This window comes from Sinohyriopsis cumingii, chromosome 1, assembly GCF_028554795.1.
Source record: "Sinohyriopsis cumingii isolate HCF-2022 chromosome 1, ASM2855479v2, whole genome shotgun sequence".
NCBI classification, from domain to species: Eukaryota; Metazoa; Mollusca; class Bivalvia; order Unionida; family Unionidae; genus Sinohyriopsis; species Sinohyriopsis cumingii.
The window spans coordinates 5,435,930-5,462,800 of NC_142961.1; the positions used below are offsets into that span (position 1 = coordinate 5,435,930).

Sequence of the window (26,871 nt, forward strand, 5' to 3'; positions counted from 1 at the left end):
GAATAGTTCTAGAATATAGCAGCAACAAAAGGGTACGAGTCTCAGCAATTCTTTTAGAAGATTTCTCTTACTGTGCTAACGCTAATATAGAGAATATGCCAGGACTATGCAATGCATGATTAATTTATACTGATTTTTTTGTGTTCCTCTTTATGTGCTGCAAACTCTATCAAGTAGGTTCTTAACCTGTATCTAAATAATAGGAAATAATGTTAAAAAAATATTCCGCCATAGATTTCCCTGGTTTGCCGATCTCGGTCTGAAATGGTACTCGTTGCCAGCTGTTTCAAATATGATGTTTGACTGCGGTGGTCTGGAGTTCACAGCCTGTCCCTTTAACGGCTGGTACATGGGTACAGAAATAGGTGCCCGGGACCTGTGTGATCCGCATCGCTATAACATCCTAGAGGTGAGTAGACCGTTTGAGCCGATGTACGTGTATTGAGTATGGAAAATGGTTTAGCAAATCATGGTTTCGTGATATTTCAAAGGAGAACTCTCTGCACTCTAATGTGTGTATAGGCGATTTTATTTAATTACATCCTTGATACCATACGTAGGAATATAAATCTGAGTCCTACATGTGGCAGTCTCAAAACTGCTATGCATGTTGGTATACCCATAGGTGACAAACACCACTAACTAAATGCATTACCTCTCGGTATATTCAAAATAAATTTGCCGTGCTAAAATATTTCCAATGCAATGAAGTCAAATTGTTGTAACCCAGATGTGCTTGTTCGTTTATTAGCGGATTGATCCAAGCATGCTTCAGTTGTGTGTATGAAGGTGCAATCGTTTATCTAAAGCTATATGTTTATGAACCAAACTTTATTTGAGCTTTTTATTCACTACATATTACAATCAAAAAACACCTGCCATTGAGCTAGCTAGCGCATTTCGTTCCAGACAGTTGCTGAGAAGATGGAGTTGGATACCAGAAATAACTCCAGCTTGTGGAAGGACCAAGCCTTGGTGGAAATCAATGTGGCTGTGCTATATAGTTTCCAGGTGGATATACTTTTCTTCTTCTCTTAGATACATCAGTGCAGAGCGCACAGAGGCAGATTTGTTCCACATATTTGAGTCTTTCGGCTGCATAACATTTTTGTGGATATATCAAAACATGAGGGCATCAATGATATTTCCTTTATTCTTTTGTTTTCCAATATCCAATTGACTTTTATTCACCGCAATAATTAATCTGATGCATACTTTAATTTTAGCAAAGCAATTCATTAAAAAACAAAATGTACGAACATAATATTAAACGTCCACTTTGAGAAAGTCTTTAATTTCACAGAAATATCGTTTGGTGAATATTTACCATATCTCGTATCGTCATTCTGCAATTGCAATTCTATATCATGGAGTGCCGTAAATAAAAAAAATATATTCTAATTGTTCGCCGATAGATTCCACTCGAAAAGCTAGCATGTTATAACTGTATTTGTTTATTGCCATAGTTATCTCAAGCACAGCGGGCCCATCGTCAGTTCTAAAATATCACATCTCATGCCGCCATATCCGCATCAAAGGTAGTGATCATGCGACTATCAGCTTCAACACATTAGCAATGTAAACAGAAGTAGTTACTAGCAAATGTAGTGACTCGAAGGCAGTTTAATTTTGTCCATTTTGAAAAGGCCACACGTGCTTCTTGAGATTTCAATATAATGACACCTCGCAGTTAATCTTGATTCGTTTCTTAAGTGTAATGAATTGTCGTAAGGTCGATCCTTACTTCAAAAGTATCATCTATCCAACAATCTTGCAAGACGAAATGTTGTATATTTCGCAGGCAATGGGCGTGACGATTATGGACCACCACGCTGCCGCCGAGTCTTTTATGAAACACGTAGAGAATGAACAGCGCCTGCGTGGTGGGTGTCCGGCAGACTGGGTGTGGATAGTTCCTCCAATGAGTGGCAGCTTACTTCCTGTTTTCCGCCAGGAGATGCTACTTTACAAGCTCAAACCATCATTTGAATATCAGGTACACTAACAAAAAAGACAGAGGGCAATACGAAATAGGTTAAATGTATATATCATCAAATTACATTATCATTTAAGGTGTCACAATGTCAAATAATAAACATTGTATATCATGTAGTGACATAACACCTACAACGGCACCAATTACCACCAACGTTAATATTTAATGTTTGCGTTTATGAAAACAGTTTAATCGTAAATACGCATTCATCAGACGTAAAATTTACGAAATTCATTCTAAACAAACACATGTCACGAGCTGCGAATATTATTCAACCTGTGTTCATTCATTTCGTAATTAGTGAATAATTGGTTCAAAAGCTTATGTTCGCCTTACCATGACATCATAAAAAACGTGAGCTTCAGTTTTTGTGTTCAGCCAAATTGTAACAAGTGTATTTCTTAACATTGATTTTGATTGACTTAACTTAAATCTAAAGCACCCACGCAAGCTCAGATTGTATGTGATTTCAAAGTCTGATTCTCGCTACTACACATAGCATTTTTCTTATTTGTTTGCAAACCGTCGTTGCCTACGTGTAACTTTTGTTGTTAACTCTAAATACAAAAAGGTCTATTGAATTCAGACATAAATGTAAGCACAGTCTTCTTGACGTGGTGTTGATTTTTTATCCTTTTGGAGACACTCCTTAGGCAAATTGAGTTCAGTCGTAAAAACAACTCAATGCAACTCAACTCCTGTTAATCCGATACAGAGAGACACACATATACAGAAACATATAGTGATAGGACTTGTCTAGCGTTCAATAACATGGCCTTGTCGGCTCATATAAAATGTTGTGTACAGAATGTTGGTTCAGATTAATACTTTACATCATGAGAAAAAGAGGCTCGCTTTTGCCTGCCTTTAAAATGACCACTCAGCAGATTTAACATCCATTCCGGTCTCCATAGAAAGTTTTCTGAACATAATTTACCAAGTTATAGAAATAAAATGTCAATCTTTCGCCGGAAACCTTCTGATTGTCACAGATAATGTGAAACACTGTCATTGCTCGTCTATATCCCCCTCTCGTGTCCTTGCCCATACCCATGCAAATTGCCATATTACTATGAATTAAATGGAGGGGTTTGTACGTGTTCGAAAACAATATACCTTTCAAGCAATTATAAACGATATTTTCACTTAACGAGAGATTATGAACCAAGCTGAACCACGTGAAGCAGCGACATGCTGTTCGATAATGTCATATAATGCCTATTAGAAATGACTGAAAACAAATCATGATTTCATTTAGCACGTAGATAAAAAGAGCCCGCTAAGAAAGATGATTCCACAATGGAAGCGATTTTCACAATGAAACATGAGGCTTGATTTCACACTGGCAATTTGATATCTATTGCCTAAGTATCTGAATGTCAATGATTAGTTTACGTGCAGCATTGCCAATTAGAGTTACCACATTTCTCTAAACAAAATAGCACCAAATCATACTACTAAGAACAAGAGACGTATACTGAAATCCATCCACATATTTCATTAAAATTACTCATGATTAATATTTAGACGTGTAATTCATTTATACTTTGTTAAATGAGTTAAAGTATACCTCCCTCTGCAAAAACCTCGACGCACATTAAAATATTGAGACCAATTCCAATTCCATAATAACACGTATACTTTGCTTACAGGAGGTCCCGTGGAAGACACACGTATGGGAGAAGGACGATGGTGAAACAAATAATGTATGCAAGCCTAGACGTAAGATTGGATTCCGACAATTAGCCCAGTAAGCAAGGAAGGAAATACTTACAGAAAGCATTAACGTAATATCTTATGAACAGTTAGGATACAGTCTTTTGCAATTCACCAATTAAAACGTAAGACATCATGGTGTTGACCATTGGTCATTTAATAATTATTTATGGGTTTTTTTTAAGCAGCAGCATGTTTTGGTGGAATATTGGTTAGAGCGTCCGTCTCGGTTGCGTGAAGTCACTGGTTCTAGGCCCGGCCGAGTCTTACCAAATACTTATTAAAATGATAGTAACAGCTGTCTCGCTAGGTGTTTGGTATTACGAGGCTGATAGCAGAACTGATGGGCCTGGTGCCAGGATAATGTGACTGGGTGGGACACCCTGCTACGTGCCTGTGGCAAGATGACCCAGTGCTAGACATCACTATAAACTGCCAAGCTGTACACATCGTAGCGATATGACTGCACAATTGTTAAGGCCACGTTAAAAATTCAAATGACACACACACACACCTAAGCAGTGTGTGTGTAAAGTGTTGTTTTAGTTAAGCCATATTAACATGAAAATAGCTTGGATTTCATAAGCATGTTGTTCCAATGCTTATGTTTTTATTCAAAGGGCGGTGAAATTTTCCGCCAAGCTTATGGGAAGAGTACTCGCGAGAAGAGTGAAATGTACCATTATCTACGCCACAGAAACCGGAAAGTCTGAAGGATTTGCGAAGACCCTCTGCCAGATCTTCAAGCACGCATTTGATGCAAAGGTCTGTACACCTTTCTAAAATCACAATTAGTTTCATTATCACAAGTGTCGCATGTAATTTCATGTCACAGCTATATTGGTATAACAACAAGTGTCAATGACACATAACCCGGTCACTGAGTAATGGAAAATCTGTGTATTTAGCATGAAAAATGAATTCCCAAACTCGCTTCCATCACATATGAAAGTAATTACTCTTGAATAAATACAGATAGGTTGCTCGCTGAAAACAGGTCGTGACATATGATAGAAGAGGACTCATTTGATTAATTCCTAAAACAGGAGTGCTCTTCTAAGATTCTCTGTTAGTACTTTACAGTTGCTAAGGATGCAATCCATCTACCAGGTCAAAACAGGGAACACGAAGAACTAATTTTAGTTTTTCTATTTCGCTTAAAGATTATAACATACAACATGTCAAACACCTACAGGCCGCTTATCCACTTAGGAATAGTTTTACTATCGAGGTTTAAAAATCAATATCAGGTGGTTTCTCAAAGGGATTCTGCAAGGATTGCTTAATCCACTTTGAGCTAATCTGTGGTAATGAATATGTCAGTGCTTTAATGGCATTCGTGCCTACAAACAGATGGATGGTAAAGCCAAACATTAAACGACAAAAATTAATTGGTTAGTACATGTTGCATTTATTGTTTCAAACGTTTCAACATATCCCAGAGAAACTGTACTGAAGATCTAATTTGAGACAAAATCAAATAAAAATTGATAATTCTGTCCAGTTTTTGTTGGGGTTTGAGCATTTCCCGACTCACAAATCAATATTAACCATATAACGCAAATGAGTTTTTCTGGAATATTTGTTCAGAATAATTTAATAATGAATCATTTTCTCTTTTACAAATGGTATTTCATCAGCAAATAAAATTGCGGTTGGGTGCCCTTCGGATAATTTGAACTGTTCAGATTAGTGCAACGAATAGGGTAATTTGACACATGTCCGACAGTTTGATTTTCGTTAGATGTCTTGTTTTTTATTTTTACTCCTCAAATTAAATAATTCGTTTTCTATGAAATAAACTTGTCATCCGTTTTTCTTCATCGTTTCTTGTTATACAAACAAGCTGAAATAATAATATTGCAGTCTATACCATTGCCGATTTGTGTAATTGTCTAACAATGCAATATGAATGCATCCGTATTAAATACTTGCGATAAACCCCGCGGTTAGTCTTCCAAAGACCTTCAGGGAGTACCATTAATCCAGGTTTTCTTCTTATATCATTTAAACTAAACCTCCCAATCCCGAGAAAGAACAAATCAACGTTGACATTTAAGTCAACCTGTTTGTATCCAAAACAAAATTGAATGAATATTAACCTACATCAGAGAGTCTCTGGCATTGTTACGAAATATTTAACTGACATAACCTTCCTTGATGAAGACCTTAGCGATCTACTTAAGTATTAGTCGATCTTGTCATGTGTTTGCTTTCAAGTAATACATAAGAAAAATATCACCAGGAAGTAGTGAATTAAACGCATCCTTCACTCTTGTATGTCACCAGGTTACAACCATATGCTAGTCTGGTTCTCTCTTTCAGTACCTTTCACGGTTTCTCTCATTATCAAACGTTTTAAGCAGGAAAAAAGATTGTTCCATATAACCCATAGATGAATCATTCTTTGGAGAGTTCCAGTGCTTAAATGTACACTGCTTGACTTGCTTTAGACAAATATCTGAAGATTTCAAAACCATTCCTTTATAGCAACATTTTGCTAAGTGTAATATGGATATGTCTGCAGGTGCTATCAATGGATGAATATGACTCCAGTGATCTTGATCATGAAAAGCTTTTACTGATCGTGACGAGCACCTTTGGAAATGGGGATCCACCTGAAAATGGAGAGGCATGTATAGATAGATACACACTAATCTTTTCTGAGAGCATACTATTCGGTCCTCACGACAAAATACTGAATCGTTCAAAGTAAAGTTCTTTCAAAGTTTCGAAGCTCGGTGCCATGAATCAAATGAAACATCTGTCATCGTAGAATTTACACTTTAGCGTTGCACATATGCACGTCATAATCATTTTCAGTAATTATTATTATTGCTTCTCTTCATTAGATACAAGCTTAGTCTGGTAGTAACTTACAAGTGCACTTACTTTCATGTAAATTTCAGAATAAGCAAAGGATTTACTTAAGAAATTATGTATATATCTAACTAACAGAAAGCTTACTTATTCCTACATTGTTTTAAATAGTATTTATAGGTTACTGCATTTGTAAGGGATAATATGTACGAGTTTTTCTTATGTAAATACTGCACGACCTTGGGAGCGAAGTATATCCATCCGACAAAACGAGTTCATATGTTCCCATACAAATACAGTATCCATTTTATTGTATGCTCATTTTCTTATTCTACTTAATGCTTAATTATTATAATAACAAAATACACTACAACAAACAAGTAATTGAATTAAGGCGTATTCCAAAATGTATACACAAGCGCAGATTCATCATTACACAACAACAACATTATTACTGCGCACATAACTCAGTCCAGATAAATTTGAACTTAGTCGCGCGCTCGACATAACTTTCGAACGAAAATGGCGTGTCTAGTTAAAATTGAAATTTAGAGTCATATTGTGAATGAATGTGCATTGCAACAACTTTTCCATTTGATCTGGAATGAATAGATTTTGGTATTTATTTTGATTCTACGAAATTTTGTGATTATGGACTATATTTATATGTGACAATTCCACATGAAATACATCGTATTGAAGAATCGAGGGAGGATCATGTTGACAGCTGCAAATGTGTTTCTGTTTCTGTCACTGAATGTTTGAAATCATAATGTGGAGAAAATATGACGTCTTTCAATTGCAATTGTCAAAAAGACGCTATGGGATTTAATGCTTATTTCATTTTGAGTGCAGTAAGTAGGATATAATTGCACTTATATTCGAAATTACAGTACAATTTCGAAATGTGTAATAAAGATTGAGAGCCTATGACATGGCTCATGTAATTTGGATTTGCAGAACTAAGAAAGTACATTTTGAGGAAATTGAAGATGTAAAACTGTAAGTTTATTTTTTTGCCATTCTTATTACCTGCTAAAGAAGACAGTTTATCCCTTGTCACTTGTATGGTATTTGTAAGGACCTTTTCTGGCGTCAACTGTATAGCTAACCTAAATGCGAAACATTGTATCAAAAAAGTTAACGCGGAATGTGCAAAAGCAGCTGGAATGTGGCAGTCCACGAAACATCTGCTTTACTTCATTTAGAAACTAATTTAATCAACCAAAACGTAAATCGCCTACTACGCGAGTGTACATGATTTGTTTACAAATCAAAAGTGATTGCCTATGCGTCAGTTGTTTGTTTACAATAGAAAGTATTTGCTTTATGCACGTGAATGCAATATGAAGGTGTGCAATATCATAAAATATTGAACGATTCTGACAATGTAAAGTTAACGGAGAATAAAATGAGTATATAATAATAATACAAAGGTATTACGTATTGCTACATTGTTTTAAATAGCATTAATACAAAGGTTTCAACAATTTATCATATTTACTACTCATTTACTAAGTATACAATATAATTATATGTAAGTATACTATGTTCTACAATTATCGTACGATCTTCAGAATTATTCGTAACTGTAGGTCAACGTGAATTGCTGCAAAACAAGTTCTAAACCTTTTTGTTTTAAAAAAGATATGATATTTTCTTTATATAGGTATTCGCAAAGACTTTATTTGAAATGAAACATCCCGATGGCCATAATGAGTACGTATAATTTGTTCCTGTATACCTAACACAAGCTAAGTTGTTTTGTTATTTTTTATATATAACAAGACCTATACTGGAGTCAGTTTATCCGTCTATAAGTTTGCTTCGTTACATGTATCTCGATCCCTTTGAGATATCCAGTAAAAAAACAATGGAGTTTGCCAACGAGGCATTGTAAGATTTGTCACCATTTTCTTGTAATTTTTACCCTTCTGTCCAAAAATCTTTTCTTAGGTTAATATGCCTTTGAGATCCATTGCTGTAGTTTGGTGCACATATGTATCATGAGATCTTTGTGCGTCACATTTAAAAAGCGACTCTATCAGGTTAGTAGTTGTAAATTTTTATTACTAATTGCATCCGTTCGTCCGACACGCTTTTCAGAGTCATATCTGCTGAACTAATTTAGTTATTTGTTGGAAACCTAGAATGCGTTTTCTTACATTTGTGTTCATATATGTGATTCTGCTTTGTTACATTTGTATTTACGACTGGAAGCTGTATTGGCAATTCATATCTCCATGACATTATGTGCTTTCTTCATGAATCTTGTTATGTTGTTGTATCATGACTCGACAGTGTGTCTGGCAAATGAGCAAATTGTGACTGATCCGCAATTTAAAAGTTATATCCGTGTTAGCTCAGCCGTGTAAAATGAGAAACTATTGTAAAACCACAAACTGCGTCGCCGGTTCTTGAAGAAGTACATACCATGACATTTGGAGTGGGTTTCATAGCAGTGTGATGAGGAATGCGGGGGCTAATTATTTATATATGTGTCTAATATTTGACCTTTCGCGGTTAGATGCTTGCGTTTAGCTCAGTTCTTTTGCATCATGCATACATACATGTGACGCTTGGAATCAGGAGACATGGTGAAATGATTCATCTGGAGAAACAGTACACCTTAATCTCAAAAGTAGATCAGTGTCATCTACACTTCAAACTGCGCTAAAGTTGAGTAAATTTTGAGTTATAAGTTTATTTCTTAATCTCTTTTCAATCTGGAATCATTGAATTATATTACTATAAGCATCTCCATTAGTAACTCGCACTAGCGAAAAAGGGAGTTCATTTTAACCTATATTTTACATTTTCCTGTTTAATTTAAGTTTGTACCTTTAGCTCATAAACACATAGAATGTTTGAACCATTTAATCATACAAGTGATATCTGAACTCAAGAAAATTACCGAAAGGGATGCAGTTTAAAAAGTACGTCAGAAAAATTACAATAGCAGATTTCTATCAACTATAGTTCATCCCCTTTGACCTTATATAAATTATGTGTGTAAAGCTTATATTTAAAGCATTTTTCGTCCTTTATCAGCCAGATTCAATCAGTGTCTGCGTATCTATCCGTGCCATATCTTCACACAAAAGGTCACTACGACCCACATTATATATTGCACTTGTTTAAGTTCAGTTTATGCGTCCATCTTATAGCTACAGCTTGCCTATATCCGGCAGACACAGTTATGCCAGGAACTATAATACAATGAAAGGGGATAAATCTTGATTGTTATCTATATCTCTCTAAAGATTATGCCATTTTGACCCATATTGCACGCATCACTGACTTTAGATAAATGTACTTTGAATTCGTACTACAATTATGACATTATGTGATTGTACAATATATATTAGTATCACACGCGTGCAAAATAAAAGGTTTATGCGGCCGATGTTTAACATTTTAGATAATTTTCTTTGCGTTTAAGTTATGATTACATGGGTATTTTCCTGCTCTGCAAACGCTACGTTATCTAGAATCCTTACGCTATTTCGTGAAGGAAAACATTATAATAAAGACTCCTTCATTTCAAAAGTAGGTCATTAAGCCCCTCATTTTATTCTTTGCTAGCTTCAGTTAAATTTTGCAGTGATGTTTATTTTATGATAAAGAAACTGATGATAATATGTATGATTGTTAGTACCACACTCTTACAAGAAAGACACATCTTGATCTATATTTTGCTTATAACTAGCCTTTTTAGTTAAGTGTTTTGTGCGTAGCTATGGACAAATATGCTATTTTATTCTATGTATTGCATACACTGTGAAAGCATGTATGGGTCTATGCAATATGTATACGTGGTATATGATGTTAAGTTTAGTTCTAATAACGTAAATATTACATTTGCCAAAAAAATACATTTGTTGGAACACTAACTTTAATTGTCGAAATCACTTCAGTCTGAATGAATTTTATTTACTGTACCATAATTAATGTTTGCTCAGGCTGCTGGATACAACGAAAGCTCAATTACTAAAATGAGCACCAAGTACTTGTTGGTTACATCTGCCTAAGAAAAATATGTTAGTTTATTTTGCAAGTTATACATGTTGACGGAACATGGTGTGTATATGTATCACGGTTAGGAGTTCTGCCCTACATATTTAATATTCGTCTTTTTGAGTTGTGAATCGTAAAAACATTTTTGGAACATGGACACCCTTATGCTTGAAAATTAAATTTACAGATCGTATCTCCTCAGCTTAGGTGTCTTCTTGACACCATCTATGCGCCTGAGTGAAGACGAGATAATGTGTGCCGTAGAAAATGGACTATATTTAATAAGCATTTTAAGTGTTATGCCCATCAAGAAAATAGTGTCCTAACGGCCATAGATCTTCAGAAGCATTTGACATATCGTCCTGGCACGCATTATGGACTTTGACCAGCATTAATGACCAAATGGTTAGTCCGAATAGTCCTGTTTAAAGTTTTACGTTTAGAGCTAGGGAATTTCATGACATCTTGCTTACTGATAATTTAGTTTATCTTAAATAACATATTTGCCACAAAAGACGAGCAAGGAGAAAACAACAGTAGAGCATGTATACGATTATAAGTAGTATAACTTATTTTAAAACCCATTTATCATTTAATATTTACCTAAATACCGTATCTAAAGAGGAACCATTCGTGTAAGCCTTTCCAAGAAGAGCGTAAATGATAAATGAAAGTGTCATCTCGCTCTCTTGTTAATGCTTGTCGATTAGATCAACCTTATTTATATTTCTCTCTCTCTTTCTCTCTCTCTCCCTCTCTTTCTCTCTCATCGACTGTCAAGTCATAGTCGACAAAAATTGATAATTCAAAAGAATTTCCATATTTGAAACGAATTTAGGTTATCCTACACTCTAGGAAAACAAACTTCAGTACATTTTTATTGTATACGTATATAATAATATGCAAAGCATGCCATACCTGTGTATCGTCCAGAACTATGGCTAGTTTTTATTACTATTGAGAGGTTCAAATCCCAAACTGCGCAAGAAACAGTGTTGTTGAACATCACAATTGCTTACATGGACTAAGAGCATTGGTTTAAGTTTCGTTAAATATTTTGTTTAAAAAAAGCGTACAGATTTATAATAACAAGATATTTTTTAAGCTTCATCAAAAGTTGGAACCCTCGTCTTAAAAACAAATTGTAATGCAACACTTTAGAAACATTAACGACAAAGTAGATGATATGGATAAAATTCTTTACGGTTAATAGACCCTACGCAGGCAGTTACCCTATGAGTGAAGGAAAAATACCATTTGTACAGCCGTTTGCTTAGCAAAGATCCATGTCAGGCTGATTGATATCTCCATTGACAGATCCATATAAAGTTTTTGCACTTACTGTTTAACCGCCTCATAAGAAAGGTTTTATTATGGGTCACCATTTCAAAATAGTATACGTACCATCATGAACCATTAGTAAATTACTCTTGTGTGGATTAACATAATTATTTATATTGTACTTTATCAACCACGTGCTCGGAATAGAATTTTACGAAATATAACTCGCTTAAAACCTAAACATAAATATGCTTTACAGTTATGCATATACCGAGTACACATTACATAGGAACTGCAACAAAAGTACGTTTCGTTTGTACTGTTCTGCTTTTTACTTTGCCTACTACCTACGGATAAAAGCCGATACTGTACTTTAGACAAGTGATCCTGTACTTTACCATGTATTGCATCCGCTTGTTTAATTGGATCACATGACATATTTAGTTTTACAGGATTCCTTAACGGGACATTTAAGAACGGAAAACAATTTCACTTAAGAGATGTAGTATTGTTCAAGGTTATAATTATTTTTTGGACATATTTCTTTGAGTTTTCCTGATTAGTCCATTTTCTATGTATTACACAATGTCATTGCAGCAACTCTTTGTTGTCCATGATACTCGAGATTCCATCTATCATATTTACTTTAGAGGTCTTTGAGAATTTCATAAGTTTGTAGTTATCTATGGGATACGTAAATGTGAAAAACCTATGAATGACAAAGAATTACATTTTTATACATGTCTTCTAGTTACCTGGAAATAAGGCATGATCCTGACAAGTAACGAAGTTCAAGCAATCACTTTTTTAAAATGCTAATTTATTTATGGCCAATGTTTATGTTTGTACTTGTCTCATATCAATATCCAAATATTCACTCTGACTTCGAAATGTGTTTTGTGATTACAGTGACAACGGCAAACGAACGCCTTACAATCGTTTGACTATCTCTTCCTTAAAAGACGAAAACCCTTCATTGGGCCTCAGCAGCGGTGAGGGGAAGAAAAGAGATGATAACTTGCAAGTTGAGTCAGGGCCTCTGAGAAATACCAGGTACCTAACGTTGCGTTTTATACCAAAAAGGGTAATGATGGCAGAAACGGATGTCAAAATTTCATTCTTGCACAAACATGACATGCTATCCCTACCGCCATGGTTTTGATACGAAGAAAAAGTGGTGAATACAGTGACATAAACATTTATTATATATTTCTAACAGAACTACAACTTGAGCTCAGCATAATTTATTTATATTGTCGAAAGTTTTGAAATACTGTTTCCATCAATTAAAGCAATGAGTTAATTTATTGGTTTCAATAAATAAGGATACCATAAGTATTTAACATATTTTCATATCGATGTTTTGCTAGCCGTATATATATATATATATATATATATATATATATATATATATATATATATATATATATATATATATATACCCATCAAACAGGCGTACCAACAGTTCTCTTTTGTTTGTGTACTGAGAGTGAACTTTGCTCCCTGGAAGTAGCCATATTTTCTTCTGCCAAGATTAATGAATCTGAATTACTCTCCGATATATAAAGAGAGAACGTTTTATAATTTTTATTTGTGCTTCACATGTAAAGAGCTAACTGAATATATTTCCATAATCTCTCAGGCTAAGCTATGAAACTGAATTGAACCTGCCCATCCTTCCGTCATAGCCGTGTCCATCCGTCCGTCTGGCTTTGTTTATGCACAATAGACCCTTGGTGACTTTAAATTCAAGTATTCTGCATCGTCACTCTCAGAGTCACCGTCCCTTAGACACACCCAATTTTGTTAATGCACAAATCTCCTTACTGGATGTTAGACTTTAATGAGCCTTTTGCCTAAGTTTCATTGCCATTGTTGCTGAAAGTATCTGCTGAGTAGGCAACATCAGCTTTGTACGGTGTTCATAGCTTTCCTATACTTAATACTAATAAAGAACATATATTTGTACAGCGTGCTAAAACTCATTTTTGCCATACATCTTCACAGATGGCTCTAGACTGAGTCGCTTACGTCGAATAGACAACATCATCATCTGATCTGGAGCGCGACCCTCCGGAAAAAAATAAGTAAAGCATTCATAAAGTACACAGGCTTTTATTTGGAAAAACGTTTACTTTTATATTAAACTTTCAATGGTTTTCCCTTATTTATTATGGAAGAAATGCCATCAGACATCAAACACATGATATTTCACGGACTCCCTCCGATGTGTACATCAGAGTGTGGCCATATATATATATATATATATATATATATATATATATATATATATATATATATATATATATATACATATATATATATATATATATATATATATATATATATATATATATATATATATATATATATATATATATACTGGCGCAGGTGAGAAGCTTAAACAAATGGTATTGTGTATTCACATCATTTCGATTGAGCTTTCATGAAACTATGTACAGATATATAATATCTTTACATTATCAAGGATTATTATGATGAGAGTTTCCAATTCTAGATACTCTGTGTTCGGATTGGGGTCGAGGGCTTATCCTAACTTCTGTGCCTTTGCCCACTATTTAGACACCACACTTCATGCTTTGAGTGCAGAAAGGATACTGAAGATGGGTGAGGGGGATGAGCTATGTGGACAGAAGGAATCATTTAAAATATGGGCAGAGAATGTATTTAAGGTAAGAAAACGTATTCTCTTACTTAATTACTTGGTTACTTTCTTAATTGCTTTCAAGCTTCTCCTCCTGTTAATTATCCTCCCAGGACATCCTGGCAAAATCCGACCAATTGTGAACAAATTTGAGTCTTACAGTTATCTCATAACAAGTATTTCAACGTGTGTTCCTTATATCATCATTTTTCCTCCTTTAAATACCATCTGGTCTTCCCTTCATCCTTTTGTCCCCTTGAGTCCGTTTCCCTGTCTTGTTTGAATTCATCTTGTCCGTCATTTCTGAGTCAGTGTCCAATATAGGTGTAACCTTCATTTATAATTTCTGATGTTACACAATAGACTTCTTTTCCATCTTTGATATCGTCGCTAGAGGACGAAGCAGGGCATCCGTTTTGCTAGGTTTGATTTATGAGATACGGGTGCTCTGTGAAGGTTTTCTTTCTTAAAGCAAAAGAGCACTTTCTTCAGTTTAAATATGTGTCAAGTCTTACCTTCACTGCAATTATCGTGTTGTCTTTTCGAGAAAGAGAGTAATCTTTGATGAAAACTAAAGATTCTATACCACTGGAAACCAAATTTTTTTGTTATTGTTGGAATATTTAGATTAAAGGTACAACTTCTCGACTATCGTCGAAAGACTAACCGATATTCTTGTTTTTATCAGAGACTTGTATCCGCTGACCAGACGACACCATCAGAAAGAAGGTTTATCTAAGACTATTTATTCACTGCTTTATTTGGTTTCAAAAAACAGTCCTAAGTCCTAAGAAATGTCACAATACTTTGTGAATAAAGGATTTTTCAGTCTATTGCATTTGCTGAACAGATTCGGTTAAAATATCATGTTTGTTATCTGTTTTATATTTCGCATCGGCTAAATGATACTATGCTTTTACATAAGGTTTTCTCCGCATGAAACTACGACTTAGTAATTATATAGTTTCTCCGCAATGCGAAAGAAAGAAATAAACTTCATATGCCGTATTTTCTTACTGTTGCTTTTGATTCAGGTACATATTACTTATAACTGAATTTAAAGCTCAAGCTTTGTTGAACATTCAATTATTCAGGCTGCATGTGGAGCATTCTGTGTTGGAGACGAGATGACAATCCGTGATGCTGTAGGAGCGTTCTCTCAGACCGATCTCACTTGGTCTCCAGGGAAGTTCAGGCTTACACCGTCAAAGGACATATCGCCTGATATTTGTGAAGGTAAAATCTTTAAAGAAAAGATAAACATTTTGTCCTTGTATTTCATGCAGTTGTTAAATTATTTTCAAAACTTAGAAGTAACAAATAATTAGTAGAGTCCTTGAGACTTAAACGGTATGGGGATGTATTGGATATGGGGATATATTGGATATGGGGATTATATTAGATATGGAAATATATTGGATGTGTGGATATATTGGATATGGGGATATATTGGATATGGGGATATATTGTGTTCAAATGACATGTGACTCACAATTGATGGTTCTTGGACGGATATGCACATTTGAACAATCACATAAAAATTATTAAAACCTTAACAACAGCAGGAGGAAGAATGTACATTTTTTTCTATCTGTTTAAAAAGCCGCTGTAATCCAGGGTACTGAAGTTATACTGTCTTAACACGCATAACTGGTGTTATGCAAATTTGATTTAATTTATATCTGATTTAATTGTTTGTAAGTTTTCAAATCTTATTTTTTTAAAATTTCATTAAATGTCAAAAGAATGTAGTTCTGTTTGCTAGGAACTCATACTTTTTCCAGAAAACAGCTTCACCTTGACTGTTCATTTTTGTAAACATAATGCTGACCAGGTTCCCGACCTTAATTCAAAATTAGTTACAGCCACGTGAACAAGTTATTTTTAATTTATTTTTATTGTGGGAATATTAAGGTTGAGATCGAGGCTGTGTTGGATACATGACTTGTAAATAGTTAATAGTAAAGTAAACAACTTTTATTCTCTGAGTAAAATGATTTGTTCTTATCAAGGTCGTACAGGAGCTACGTAATTTTTAATATGTAAATATGATCACGGGACCCTTATACGGACATCTGTTTTACGCATTATTCAAGTTATAAACCATTGCTTACAGAGAGAGACCTCATTCTGGGCTTAAAAACGCTTGATGTTAAGTAGTTTCCGTCTGTTGCAGCCAGTTTACGAGTTATATGTTAATTTTTCTTCAGATTATTTGGATTCTAAAAGATTAATTCGTTTCTCTGGAAACATTTTTGGGCTCATACAAAATTATTGAACAAAGACGCTGCTTAAAAATTTTATTTTGGATTTCCAACACCGGATGATTATTTATTGTGTTTCTACAAGGAACTGTAGACAACAACATTGAACAGAATCCAGCATACGTCATCGCCTGCGATCTTGGATTCTTCGTCGGAAATCGAACTTGAATTCATTAGAACATTTCATTATTAGGACTTCTAAATTTTATTCGTGGATTATTCTTGGGTTAGTTTTGGATTTAATTCTTGAAACCGTAAGTTCTTTTTTTTTCCTTTCTTCACTTTTACAGTATTTTTCCAGGGAAATAAATAATTTATTAAATTTTTCAAAGCTTGTTGTTTTCACTCTTTCATGTGTTGCTGTTTATTCGAGCCTAAACACGTAACATATGACTGGCTTCGAATAGATATGTGAATATCATTTAAAACGCTATAACCTATCAAAAGTGCATAACCTGTTGCGTAGTATACTATGCAATAGGACCACCCCAACCCACGATATATACATGCATACATTAATAATTTGAGCTGCGAACCATAAAACTCTGAACATAACACAATACATACCACGATACATACCACGGTATGCCGGAGTTACATTAATATAATGTAATTTAATGTCCTGGGTAAGGGGTCGGACGCTTATTTAAACAAATTCTGTCTGGCAATAGCTGAAAACAAATATATTGCTCTGCTTTATACCAAAATACCAACATATTTGATCCATCACATTATTTGTAATATAATAATTATTTTGTGATAAAAGACAACAAAATAGTTCAGCTGAAAAGCATCGCAGTCCCCCACCTGAACGTTAAATGGCCAATTCCTTATAGTCGATATATTTGCTGTGTGTATGTTAATTGCTCTATCAGTTATTATCCAGAAACTGTAACTAAAGTGAGATGATTAAGTTTGTGATATATGTGACACGATGAAAGACATTGTGCTGACATTAGAGAACCTTTCTGTAAAAAGCCTGCAATTTACTAATAGGGAAACATTGAGAAAATACGCGAAATATTAAGTGAAATAACGCTCCCCTGGACATTTTAGGAACGTTCGTTGTCTTACAGTGGGATATATATACTTAATCCATTATGATGTGCAGGTAAATAGTAAATATTGAAATTTTCTTTTTCATTCGAATTTTTATTATCAAACGCTGGATTTGGTGCAAATATCATTCACAACATCTCATCTGGCTGCCACGATGGCACACCTAACAAGCGTCAAACATGTGAGTAAACGATCATAAATATGATTATATTTGTAAAGTTCAAAAATTCAGTTGTGATAAATACGAATGTCTTGGTAAGAGAAAAAAAAAGAATAACTTTATCATGAAAAATGAAGACAAGATGTTAATATGAATATATTTACAGCAAGAGTACTCTCGAATTTCCGTACATTCCTTAATAACGGAATCAGCCGAAGTACCGGTAGGGCGAAAATGTACTGTGTTAGGTACCACCCGAAGAAAAAGAGCACGGTATACCGTTATATCAGTAATACTGAATACCTCTATTCTTAATGTATTGGTGTATTCTTTTTATTTATACCTAGCTCTCTCAAACCTTCACGGGAAGACTGTTGTTCCGTGTCGACTTATAGAGAGTAAACAGTTGCAATCTTTGGAGTCAAGGTATTAATTTGAATACGTGTTTAGTGCATCCTCGAGTACTATCTGAAAAAACAATTATAAAACAATTATATTCGTACTTGCATGGTTTTATTGAATTTCGTGTTTAGCACACAAACAATAATTATAGTTTTATATTAACGATGGGAGCTGTATTTTTAATCTGCACAACTTCATCACTGAGGCAAAAGACAGAAACTTAACAAAGTGCTAAAAAGCCAGTAATACATGGATTACAGACAAATACCCTTGGTTTTTATACGTCATGTAGGTAATCTAAACTAAATATGATTTCTATGGAATATACTGTATTTATGTCAGAAATACTTATGACTTCAATGACTTGTGAAATTATTCGTATTACGCGAACTCTCCTCTTTATAAAAATGATGATAAATTTATGTTTTCGTGCAGTCGCCAGACACTGTTGGTGAGGTTAGACACACAAGGGGCATTCGAGTTACTGTATTCCCCAGGAGACCATTTGGCGGTATTTCCAGAGAATTCGCCCTCCCTCGTGGACAAAATCCTTGCTTGCTTGCATAATTCTCCCCCTGTTGACCAGGATGTTAAAATAGAGATGCAATCGGAACGTACAACACCGCTAGGTATAATGGTTGGAGGACTACGTGCCCTATATATATAGCGCGTGGTCTATGTCATTCTTTCTTATATGATACTTGTTTGCCTTATTACATGTTATCCATGAACCAAACGCGAACTACTTTAGATATTTTTCTATTAAAGATATGGGGGGAGTGCTATTTCTCTGTTTCTTTTAAAATGTGTCGACTTGGAATAGATTCACTAAAAGATGTGGACTCTTCTATCACCAGTCATTACAAACAGTATTGCCTTTTGCATCAAGAATGTTCATATAGTTACAATAGTATCATAGAATGAAAAGGCATAGGTTATGTTATGTACAAGTACCAATAATACGCACGGAGTTCTAAATCATCATGGAAAAAAGTCCGATTTCTTAGTACTTCCACTTGAATGTGGCTAAGGAGATATGCATCTACATACATGTCTATCATTACGTTTCCTAGTATACTTTTGCATGTTTCACTGTGTTTATCCTTTCAGGCAATGTAAGAACGTGGGAAAGGTTCCCGCGGTTTCCAGTCTGCACGTTGCGGACTGCTTTGTGTAGATATTTGGACATAACAACACCACCTTCCCAAAGTTTCTTGAAGATCTTAGCTACTCAAGCAACAAACGCCAGTGAGAGAAAAGCAATGGAAAATCTTGCAGATGTATGTTTCTGGTACTTCCTAGTGGAAACGTACTAAAATGTGGTGAAATTGTCTTACACATTTACAGCTTTGAATATATGCTTGTGCACGTGCATCTGAGTCTGAGTATGTATGTATGTATGTATGTATGTATAGTCCTGTGTCACAAAAACCTTTACTTTTGTTTAGAAAACAATGTTGGGACAACGTGATGTAAGAAACAATACACACACACACACACACACACACACACACAGTGTATTATTCTCTGAATGTTTGGTTGCCAGTGGAAACAGATTTTCATTAGACGCTCTTCAATTTTTTGTTCATACAAGATAAACGCAGTTCCAAACCTCCACGTGACTGACAATAAGGCGCGTTATATTTGTACTGTTTTAACGTTATGATTTAGTTAGGTTTCTTCAATTTTGCTTCAGGTTTCATTTCCACCTGCTTAAATTCCCGGTGCGTCAATTGTTTATAATCTAGGTGCTTTAATGAATTACTGTTTTAAACAATGAGCCATGATATAAGTATCTTTAATCAAGAAATGTATAAAGCATCAGTAGACTTATAACAATGGCAGACTTTTAATAATAATATTACATAGTATGTACGCGCGTCAATTCTGCTTTCAGTGCTGACATGGAAACGTATAAATATCTTAAAAATCATATAATTTAGAACATAAAAGAGTATGAAGACTGGAGGCATGACAAATTTCCCAATCTTCTTGAAGTCATGGAGCAATTCCCGTCCCTAAATATCCCGGCAGCCCTAATTCTGACGCAGCTGCCTGTACTGCAGCAGCGGTACTACAGCATCAGCTCCTCCCCAGCTGTCTATCCGGGAGAAATACACGCTACGGTAGCGGTCGTCAAGCACAGGACTCAAGGTATGGAATATAATGGCTTCATTAGTTTAACGATATTACGTTGTTCATACCAGCCCTAACAGTGACGGCGTTATAGATTAATTTACATTCTTGTGCTGGATGTTACAAACAGGGCCTTCTTTTAGTTCCATGTTCTGCATATATACACAATTTTATATTTGTTCTCATTACCCTCAAAACTAAAATACAGCAAAATAAACGGGGTTCGTAAGAGAGACGTTCTTGTAGCCAACCTAATAGTATATATCTTGTATATATGAATGGCAAGAGTGATATGTGGAAGTCAATAAAAGGATATAACTGTACTAAATTGTTGGACATGTAAAAACATTCTAGGGGCATTTATCATATCTATTGTACGAGGACGAGAGCTGGACTTCTTAATGTGATATGTATCCAGTATACCATTAAGAGCACATCACAATCAGTTAATTGATTTCTCATTGACTTCAAGAACATCGAGTTCAGACTGAATCCTGACAAAGTAGTTTATCAGCAAGTATTGTTCATAATGTTTTGTACAATGCATATAAATTGTTTTGTTACACATAATTTCAAAGAGGAATACAGTATTGTGATATATATTATGATAGTTAATTTTGACTTTCATTATTCTTTATGTTGTGTTTCAGGGTTCATTCTCAAGACTTTTGTAAACATTTGACAGGAACGTTATTGTTTTTACTTTCAGGTGGTATGGGGCCCTTGCATGAGGGTGTCAGCTCGTCTTGGCTGAACAGAATAACGTCAGGAACCATTGTGCCATGTTTTGTCCGAACGTAAGCTTGCTATTTCTGTCATAAAATTTGAATCAAGCACTGACGTAATGAAAGTCCAATTCTTTAAATTTTGTATTATTGCTAATGGCTGTTACAACGCGAATAGCAATTGTTGCATTTGATGATGCGTCACTGTTAGGATATGCTATTGGTGTTCAGTTAGACTGATTGTTGTCTGTTCTCAATGTCCTGCAAGGAATGACCCAGTGTTCACCATGTTTAGGTCAAACTTTGTTGTTCTTTATTCTGAATCAGATTCAAGAACGAAACTGGTGAGGATTAGTTTTTAGTAATACTATAACTGTATGTAACATCTTACGTATCAGAAAAAATCTCTGCTGCCTTTGAAAAATGTTTGAAAAGAACGGATCTCAAACAAAAGGATGGGATAAGTTATCAGTGACAACAGCGGAACTTAAGTTACCCACACACTCAGTGTAGAGATTTTGCTAAAGTTGGTCTTTACGTTTGGTCTTGCGTTGTTTGTTTCGAATGTTATGTTTTGAGATAATCCTTCTAGAACAGGGATTCAGTTGACAGTACATTAACCTAGCGTCAGCTAGTGGCAGACATGTAGACATGATTGATGGATAAGTTCATTGGAAAGATGACTCTGATAGGCAGAAGATCCTGTAAATATTCAGATGGAAACGACGCAGATCGTTTTCATTGATATTCATAATATATTGTCAATCAATCTCAAGAGGTTTATTTTTCAGTGCGCCATCATTCCACCTGCCAAAGGACAACACCCTTCCGCTCATCATGGTCGGCCCTGGTACGGGTATTGCTCCCTTCCGCGGTTTCTGGCAACAGAGGAAAATCGATAGACAAATGTCGCCCGTACCACATTCGCAAGGTATCGCACACACAGAGCCACGCAGCAGTTATTGCACTTATGTTGCCGTAAAAGAGAAGAAATATATTAAGATAATATATCATTCCTGCTCTATCATATGTACGCACAAAAAAAACGTGACGACGAGATTGCCAAATTTAAGTAGCTAAAATTATTTTTAACTATAGTCACTACTCGCTTCAGGGCTTTAGGCTAGGGCATACATTTTTTCATCATTGTCGAAATGATCCATCAGGCAGTAAATCGTATACTTTGGAATTTTTATCCGTTTTCCTAATTTGTGAGAAACAGACAACCTCTAATCAACCAGTTTTCGTTTCTCTGTTACTGGATTTCGTATACGCTAGCTCCATTTATTAGAGAAATATTCTCTATCAATCAATCATCTTTTCATAATCTACAATTTCGTACTTGCGTTAAAACTGGGCGAAGCGTATACACAATGCCCCGGATTCACTATTTAGGACCTGAGAAAGGCTTTCTATGAGTGTGAGTAACGAAAAGCCAAAACTAATAACCAAGGGTGGAAATTATTGAAGAGATTACATCATCACTAAAAGTTTGCCACATCAAACATTCTTATTAGTTCCAACATTTCCCCTTTCAAATAAAAAAGTATGTTTTTTATTATATTTATTGCTTGTTTGTTTAGTAATAATAACAACAATAATAATCGAAATTATGACCAGCCGCTTTTTCACTAAAGGTAAATCTCGCTCGGGATGGGGGAGTATGTACTTGTATTTCGGGTGCCGCAGGTCCCTAGTGGACGATATATACAGAATGGAGCTTCAGGCGGCCAAAAAGGAGGGTGTTTTGACGAACGTCTACACAGCGTTTTCTAGAGAACCGGACAAACCTAAGGTATGAATGTGATTCATCAATTTCCGACGCGGTAGTATTTTGTGAAATTGTATTGGCTAGGCAATTTGTTAATAAGTTTCAGACACCGGAAAAATATCGCTAAAGGCAATATAAAATCAATTAGAATATTGATTTATCTTTTGTCAATTGCTTTGTCTTTTAATAAACTAAAAAAAAGACGAGTACGCACAATTTACATCCGATTTGAAAAACCTACCTTCCATTCAGCTACTAATACGAAACCCTTAACTTGTAACGTTCAGCGGGTGACGTGGTTATTTTATATAATTAAGTTGTCGCTTGAAGAAAAATTAATTATGTATATTCATCATTTACAACCAGATAAGGGGATTACTATCACTACACCTACAGTTTAGATAAAAAATGTGGCAGTCTCAATTTTTGTCAACATATGATTTCGATCCTCACTACTAAGCGCAGTAAATTACAATTTAAATAATGCTTAATGTCACCTGATACTTAGATCATATCGCAACACCTGATACTTAGATCATATCGCAAACAAGATATGAACTAATAGTACAAACTCGAACAAAGAGCTTTTGATAAAGATTTTCTGTATCCGTGATCAATTACCACGCAAGCATTGCGTCTCATATTGGATATATAATCTTGTTTCTTTGTAGATGTACGTACAGGATTACTTACTTCAAAATAGCACAGAAATTTACAATAACATTCTTCGAGAGGGAGGACATTTTTACGTCTGTGGTGACGCCAAAATGGCAACAGATGTCACGTCCACTCTGGAGAAAATTCTTCAAAAAGAAGGAAACATATCAGCACAAGACGCTAAGAATTTGCTAATGACCTTACGGGTAGGAAAGGATTTGCTTATTCAGTTATTTGTATTCACCTTTAAGGATCAATTGTTAAGATATATATATATATATATATATATATATATATATATATATATATATATATATATATATATATATATATATATATATATAGTTTTGACAAAATGCACCTTTCTTCACATATCAGGGCCGAATGATTGTAGAAATGACACGCATGCAAAGAATTCAGAATACATCAAACTTAATATCCAGAATAATAACTTGACTTTTATTTCTTTAATATCCAGTCATCATGATGTAAACAAGATGATCGGATGCAGATTATCTGTGCCTATTTATGTCCTTGTGGATATTTACGGTTGTAAATCAAATAAACCAATACATGAATAATTATATTTTCTTGCAGTAATTTGTGATTTGATAACCTGAACTGGATAAGCGAATAAAACGTAAATCATTTTGTATATGGTAAGAGCCACCAACGGCGGTATTCAGAATCACAATAACATTGCCTTCTTTCAGGATTCTAACCAGTTCCACGAGGATATCTTTTGGAGTAACTTTAAGGAGCCCCAAGGTAACAAACAAGGCCAGGTTCAGCACGAAATAAACCCGGAAGTACATCAAAGCTCATGGAAAACTGAAGAAGTCCCTGTCATCACCGGTGAACTAGTTCACCATACAAGCCACGGTAATTGTGCTTCACCTTTGGTTAAAGATGCACTGTCGGTACTCTTCAGTAGCGTAGTCTCTTGTATATACCCTTCCTCCATATTGTACAACTGTGATAGGCCTAGTCAACTGCTTCTTATGTTCGCCTGTGGACACTACTGGTTGCAATCTTAACTTCTAAAGTTAACGGCAACGGTTTTCGTTTATTTGTCAACACTGCCATCAGTTCAGCTGCAACCGTTATTGTTCACTGGGACATCAGGGTTTGAGTAAACAGTAGTATTTGGTGCATATTTTACTTTTAAAAAAAAGTCATATTATCTTTTCCTTTTGAAGGTTCATCTCTTACGTCTTAATGTCTCTCTTTACGTGGCACATCAAGAGATAGCATAATTACTTCATGCCTATTATATCGTACTCATGCCATGCCATGAAATCCTTGCCAATTTGGAAGCTTTAAATCTGAATAGTGAATTAGCTGGCGTCATTTACAATAAGCAGCTATTTCTAACGCCCAATAAAACCCTACCAACAGCAGTTGTCAGTGGGATTTACTTGACTACTAAGCATGATTATTTTAATGAAAGATGTTGTCATTCCAAAAGTGTATATGTGTGTATATGATGAGTGGTGGTGGAGGGGAACATTGGATGCCGTACTGAACACGTCGAAACTATGCAATTATTTTTTTTTATTTCCCGTGAAAGTACGGTTAGGAAAGATTGTTAGAGAAAGCTAATTATTTTCACTCATTTAGCTCGAGCGTCGCGGCATGTGTGTGGTAGAAAGTACTCCTGTTTTCTTGGCATGGCTAGTCTAGTCATATCAATACTTTTCTCCACAGTGTAGGTCGTACGTCGCACAGCGTTGTAAATACAAATAATATCTCCGCTTTTGACAGATCCAGTGAAAGTACATATTGCATAGTCATCATCAGAGGATGTACATATACGCCAATAATTGTTCTGCCCAGCGATTCTTGTAAGAGTTGTATCCCCTGCCATGCAATATTATCACATGAATTGCATAAACGTAGATCATTATTTATTAGTTGGAAGATATGGTTGATACAGTTTTAAGCACTACTGCTTTAAAAACATATGCCAGGAATGGCATTCAAACTTGTATTTCTTGGATTTTCTAACTTTCATTGGTCGTGATTTAGCACATCATCTGTGGTTAGAAATTCTGATAAGGGATTATGGACAAGTCAAAGTAAATAGAAAATGTGTTTCTACCTATACGAAAAAGAACTTTAAGTCTGAGAAAATTTAAATTTCTTACGAAATACTTATACTTTCCTTGTTCCAGGATAGAAGAGATACCCCCAAAAGTCCAAAAGCACCTTTAAGTCAGGTTTACAGTAAAAGTTCCTTTTCTGTGAGGAGTTTCCATTATCTACGGACGGGTATGTTAACAACATACTCTGGAGACCGTGAAGAGGAACCATCAACAGTTGATTCTGTAGAGACCTTTACAAAAATTGCATGGATGAAACTTCTGACTATTAAACCAAATGATACTCCACAGTGTAGGCCTGTGCCACTCAGCAATTATGCATAGTACACTTTCAAATATAGCATTCACATATATACTTCATTAAATGCATTCGTTTTGAAACAATTTATATAAATGATTTTACTAGTGATTTTATCTCCAGGCCTCCTTGCGTGATGGAAAGATTTTGTAACTATTAAAATAACACAAGGACACAGAGTAAGCCTATGCCACTATAAATTATGCATAGTATACTTCCAAATATATAATTTCATAAATATTCATCTTTATAACTATTTGTTTTTTAAAATTGTTTTGCTATTTATCATTTTCATAATTGTTATGTATTTTCACAGATTTTATTAAAGAGCATTAAATGAATATTTGACTCAAGTACAGTATTGTTTTAAAGATGAATATTTCTTCTCTCTCTTCTTTTTCATGCAAATCAATCAGTTTAAAACAATTGGAAAACAAATGTAATCAAGCACAATTTGAATACAAGTTGTAAAATCTCTACTCAAACTTGAAGCCACTTATTAGGAGTTTCCATAGTATACGAAAACCAAATATATTATAAATATTTTGCCATGTTATCTGTATCGCGCTATATGTATACAGCAAATGGCAAATCAATTCATTATTTCTGCTTGTATCACACAATTGTTTTACACTGAACCTCCATTTAAATCAACTAAATAAATGCAAGAATATTTTGGAACAATTTAAAATTTAATTTAATCATTATTATTTTAACATAATTGTAAGAACTTTCATTATTGCCTTTAGCTGTATCAGATTCTTTATTCCTCTGGCTTGAAGGTAATTGTTCATTTTTTCTT

General features: G+C 34.8%; 1 protein-coding gene across 1 annotated transcript in view; it reads left to right on the forward strand.

The window, feature by feature from the left end:
• The window catches only part of LOC149806350 (nitric oxide synthase 1-like), a 38,413-nt gene extending 11,991 nt beyond the window's left edge, over positions 1-26,422 (forward strand). The window contains exons 8-27 of the mRNA XM_089951871.1: positions 235-409; positions 910-1,011; positions 1,802-1,996; positions 3,649-3,746; positions 4,333-4,477; positions 6,240-6,344; positions 8,202-8,251; positions 12,740-12,883; positions 14,349-14,523; positions 15,590-15,731; positions 18,326-18,404; positions 18,816-19,009; positions 19,491-19,660; positions 20,324-20,534; positions 21,226-21,313; positions 22,033-22,172; positions 22,879-23,036; positions 23,684-23,875; positions 24,383-24,551; positions 25,844-26,422. Coding sequence (XP_089807997.1) covers positions 235-409; positions 910-1,011; positions 1,802-1,996; positions 3,649-3,746; positions 4,333-4,477; positions 6,240-6,344; positions 8,202-8,251; positions 12,740-12,883; positions 14,349-14,523; positions 15,590-15,731; positions 18,326-18,404; positions 18,816-19,009; positions 19,491-19,660; positions 20,324-20,534; positions 21,226-21,313; positions 22,033-22,172; positions 22,879-23,036; positions 23,684-23,875; positions 24,383-24,551; positions 25,844-25,848 — 2,737 coding nt within the window. The 3' untranslated portion in view covers positions 25,849-26,422. The remainder of the gene's footprint in view (positions 1-234; positions 410-909; positions 1,012-1,801; positions 1,997-3,648; positions 3,747-4,332; positions 4,478-6,239; positions 6,345-8,201; positions 8,252-12,739; positions 12,884-14,348; positions 14,524-15,589; positions 15,732-18,325; positions 18,405-18,815; positions 19,010-19,490; positions 19,661-20,323; positions 20,535-21,225; positions 21,314-22,032; positions 22,173-22,878; positions 23,037-23,683; positions 23,876-24,382; positions 24,552-25,843) is intronic.
• The last annotated feature ends 449 nt before the right edge of the window (positions 26,423-26,871 follow it).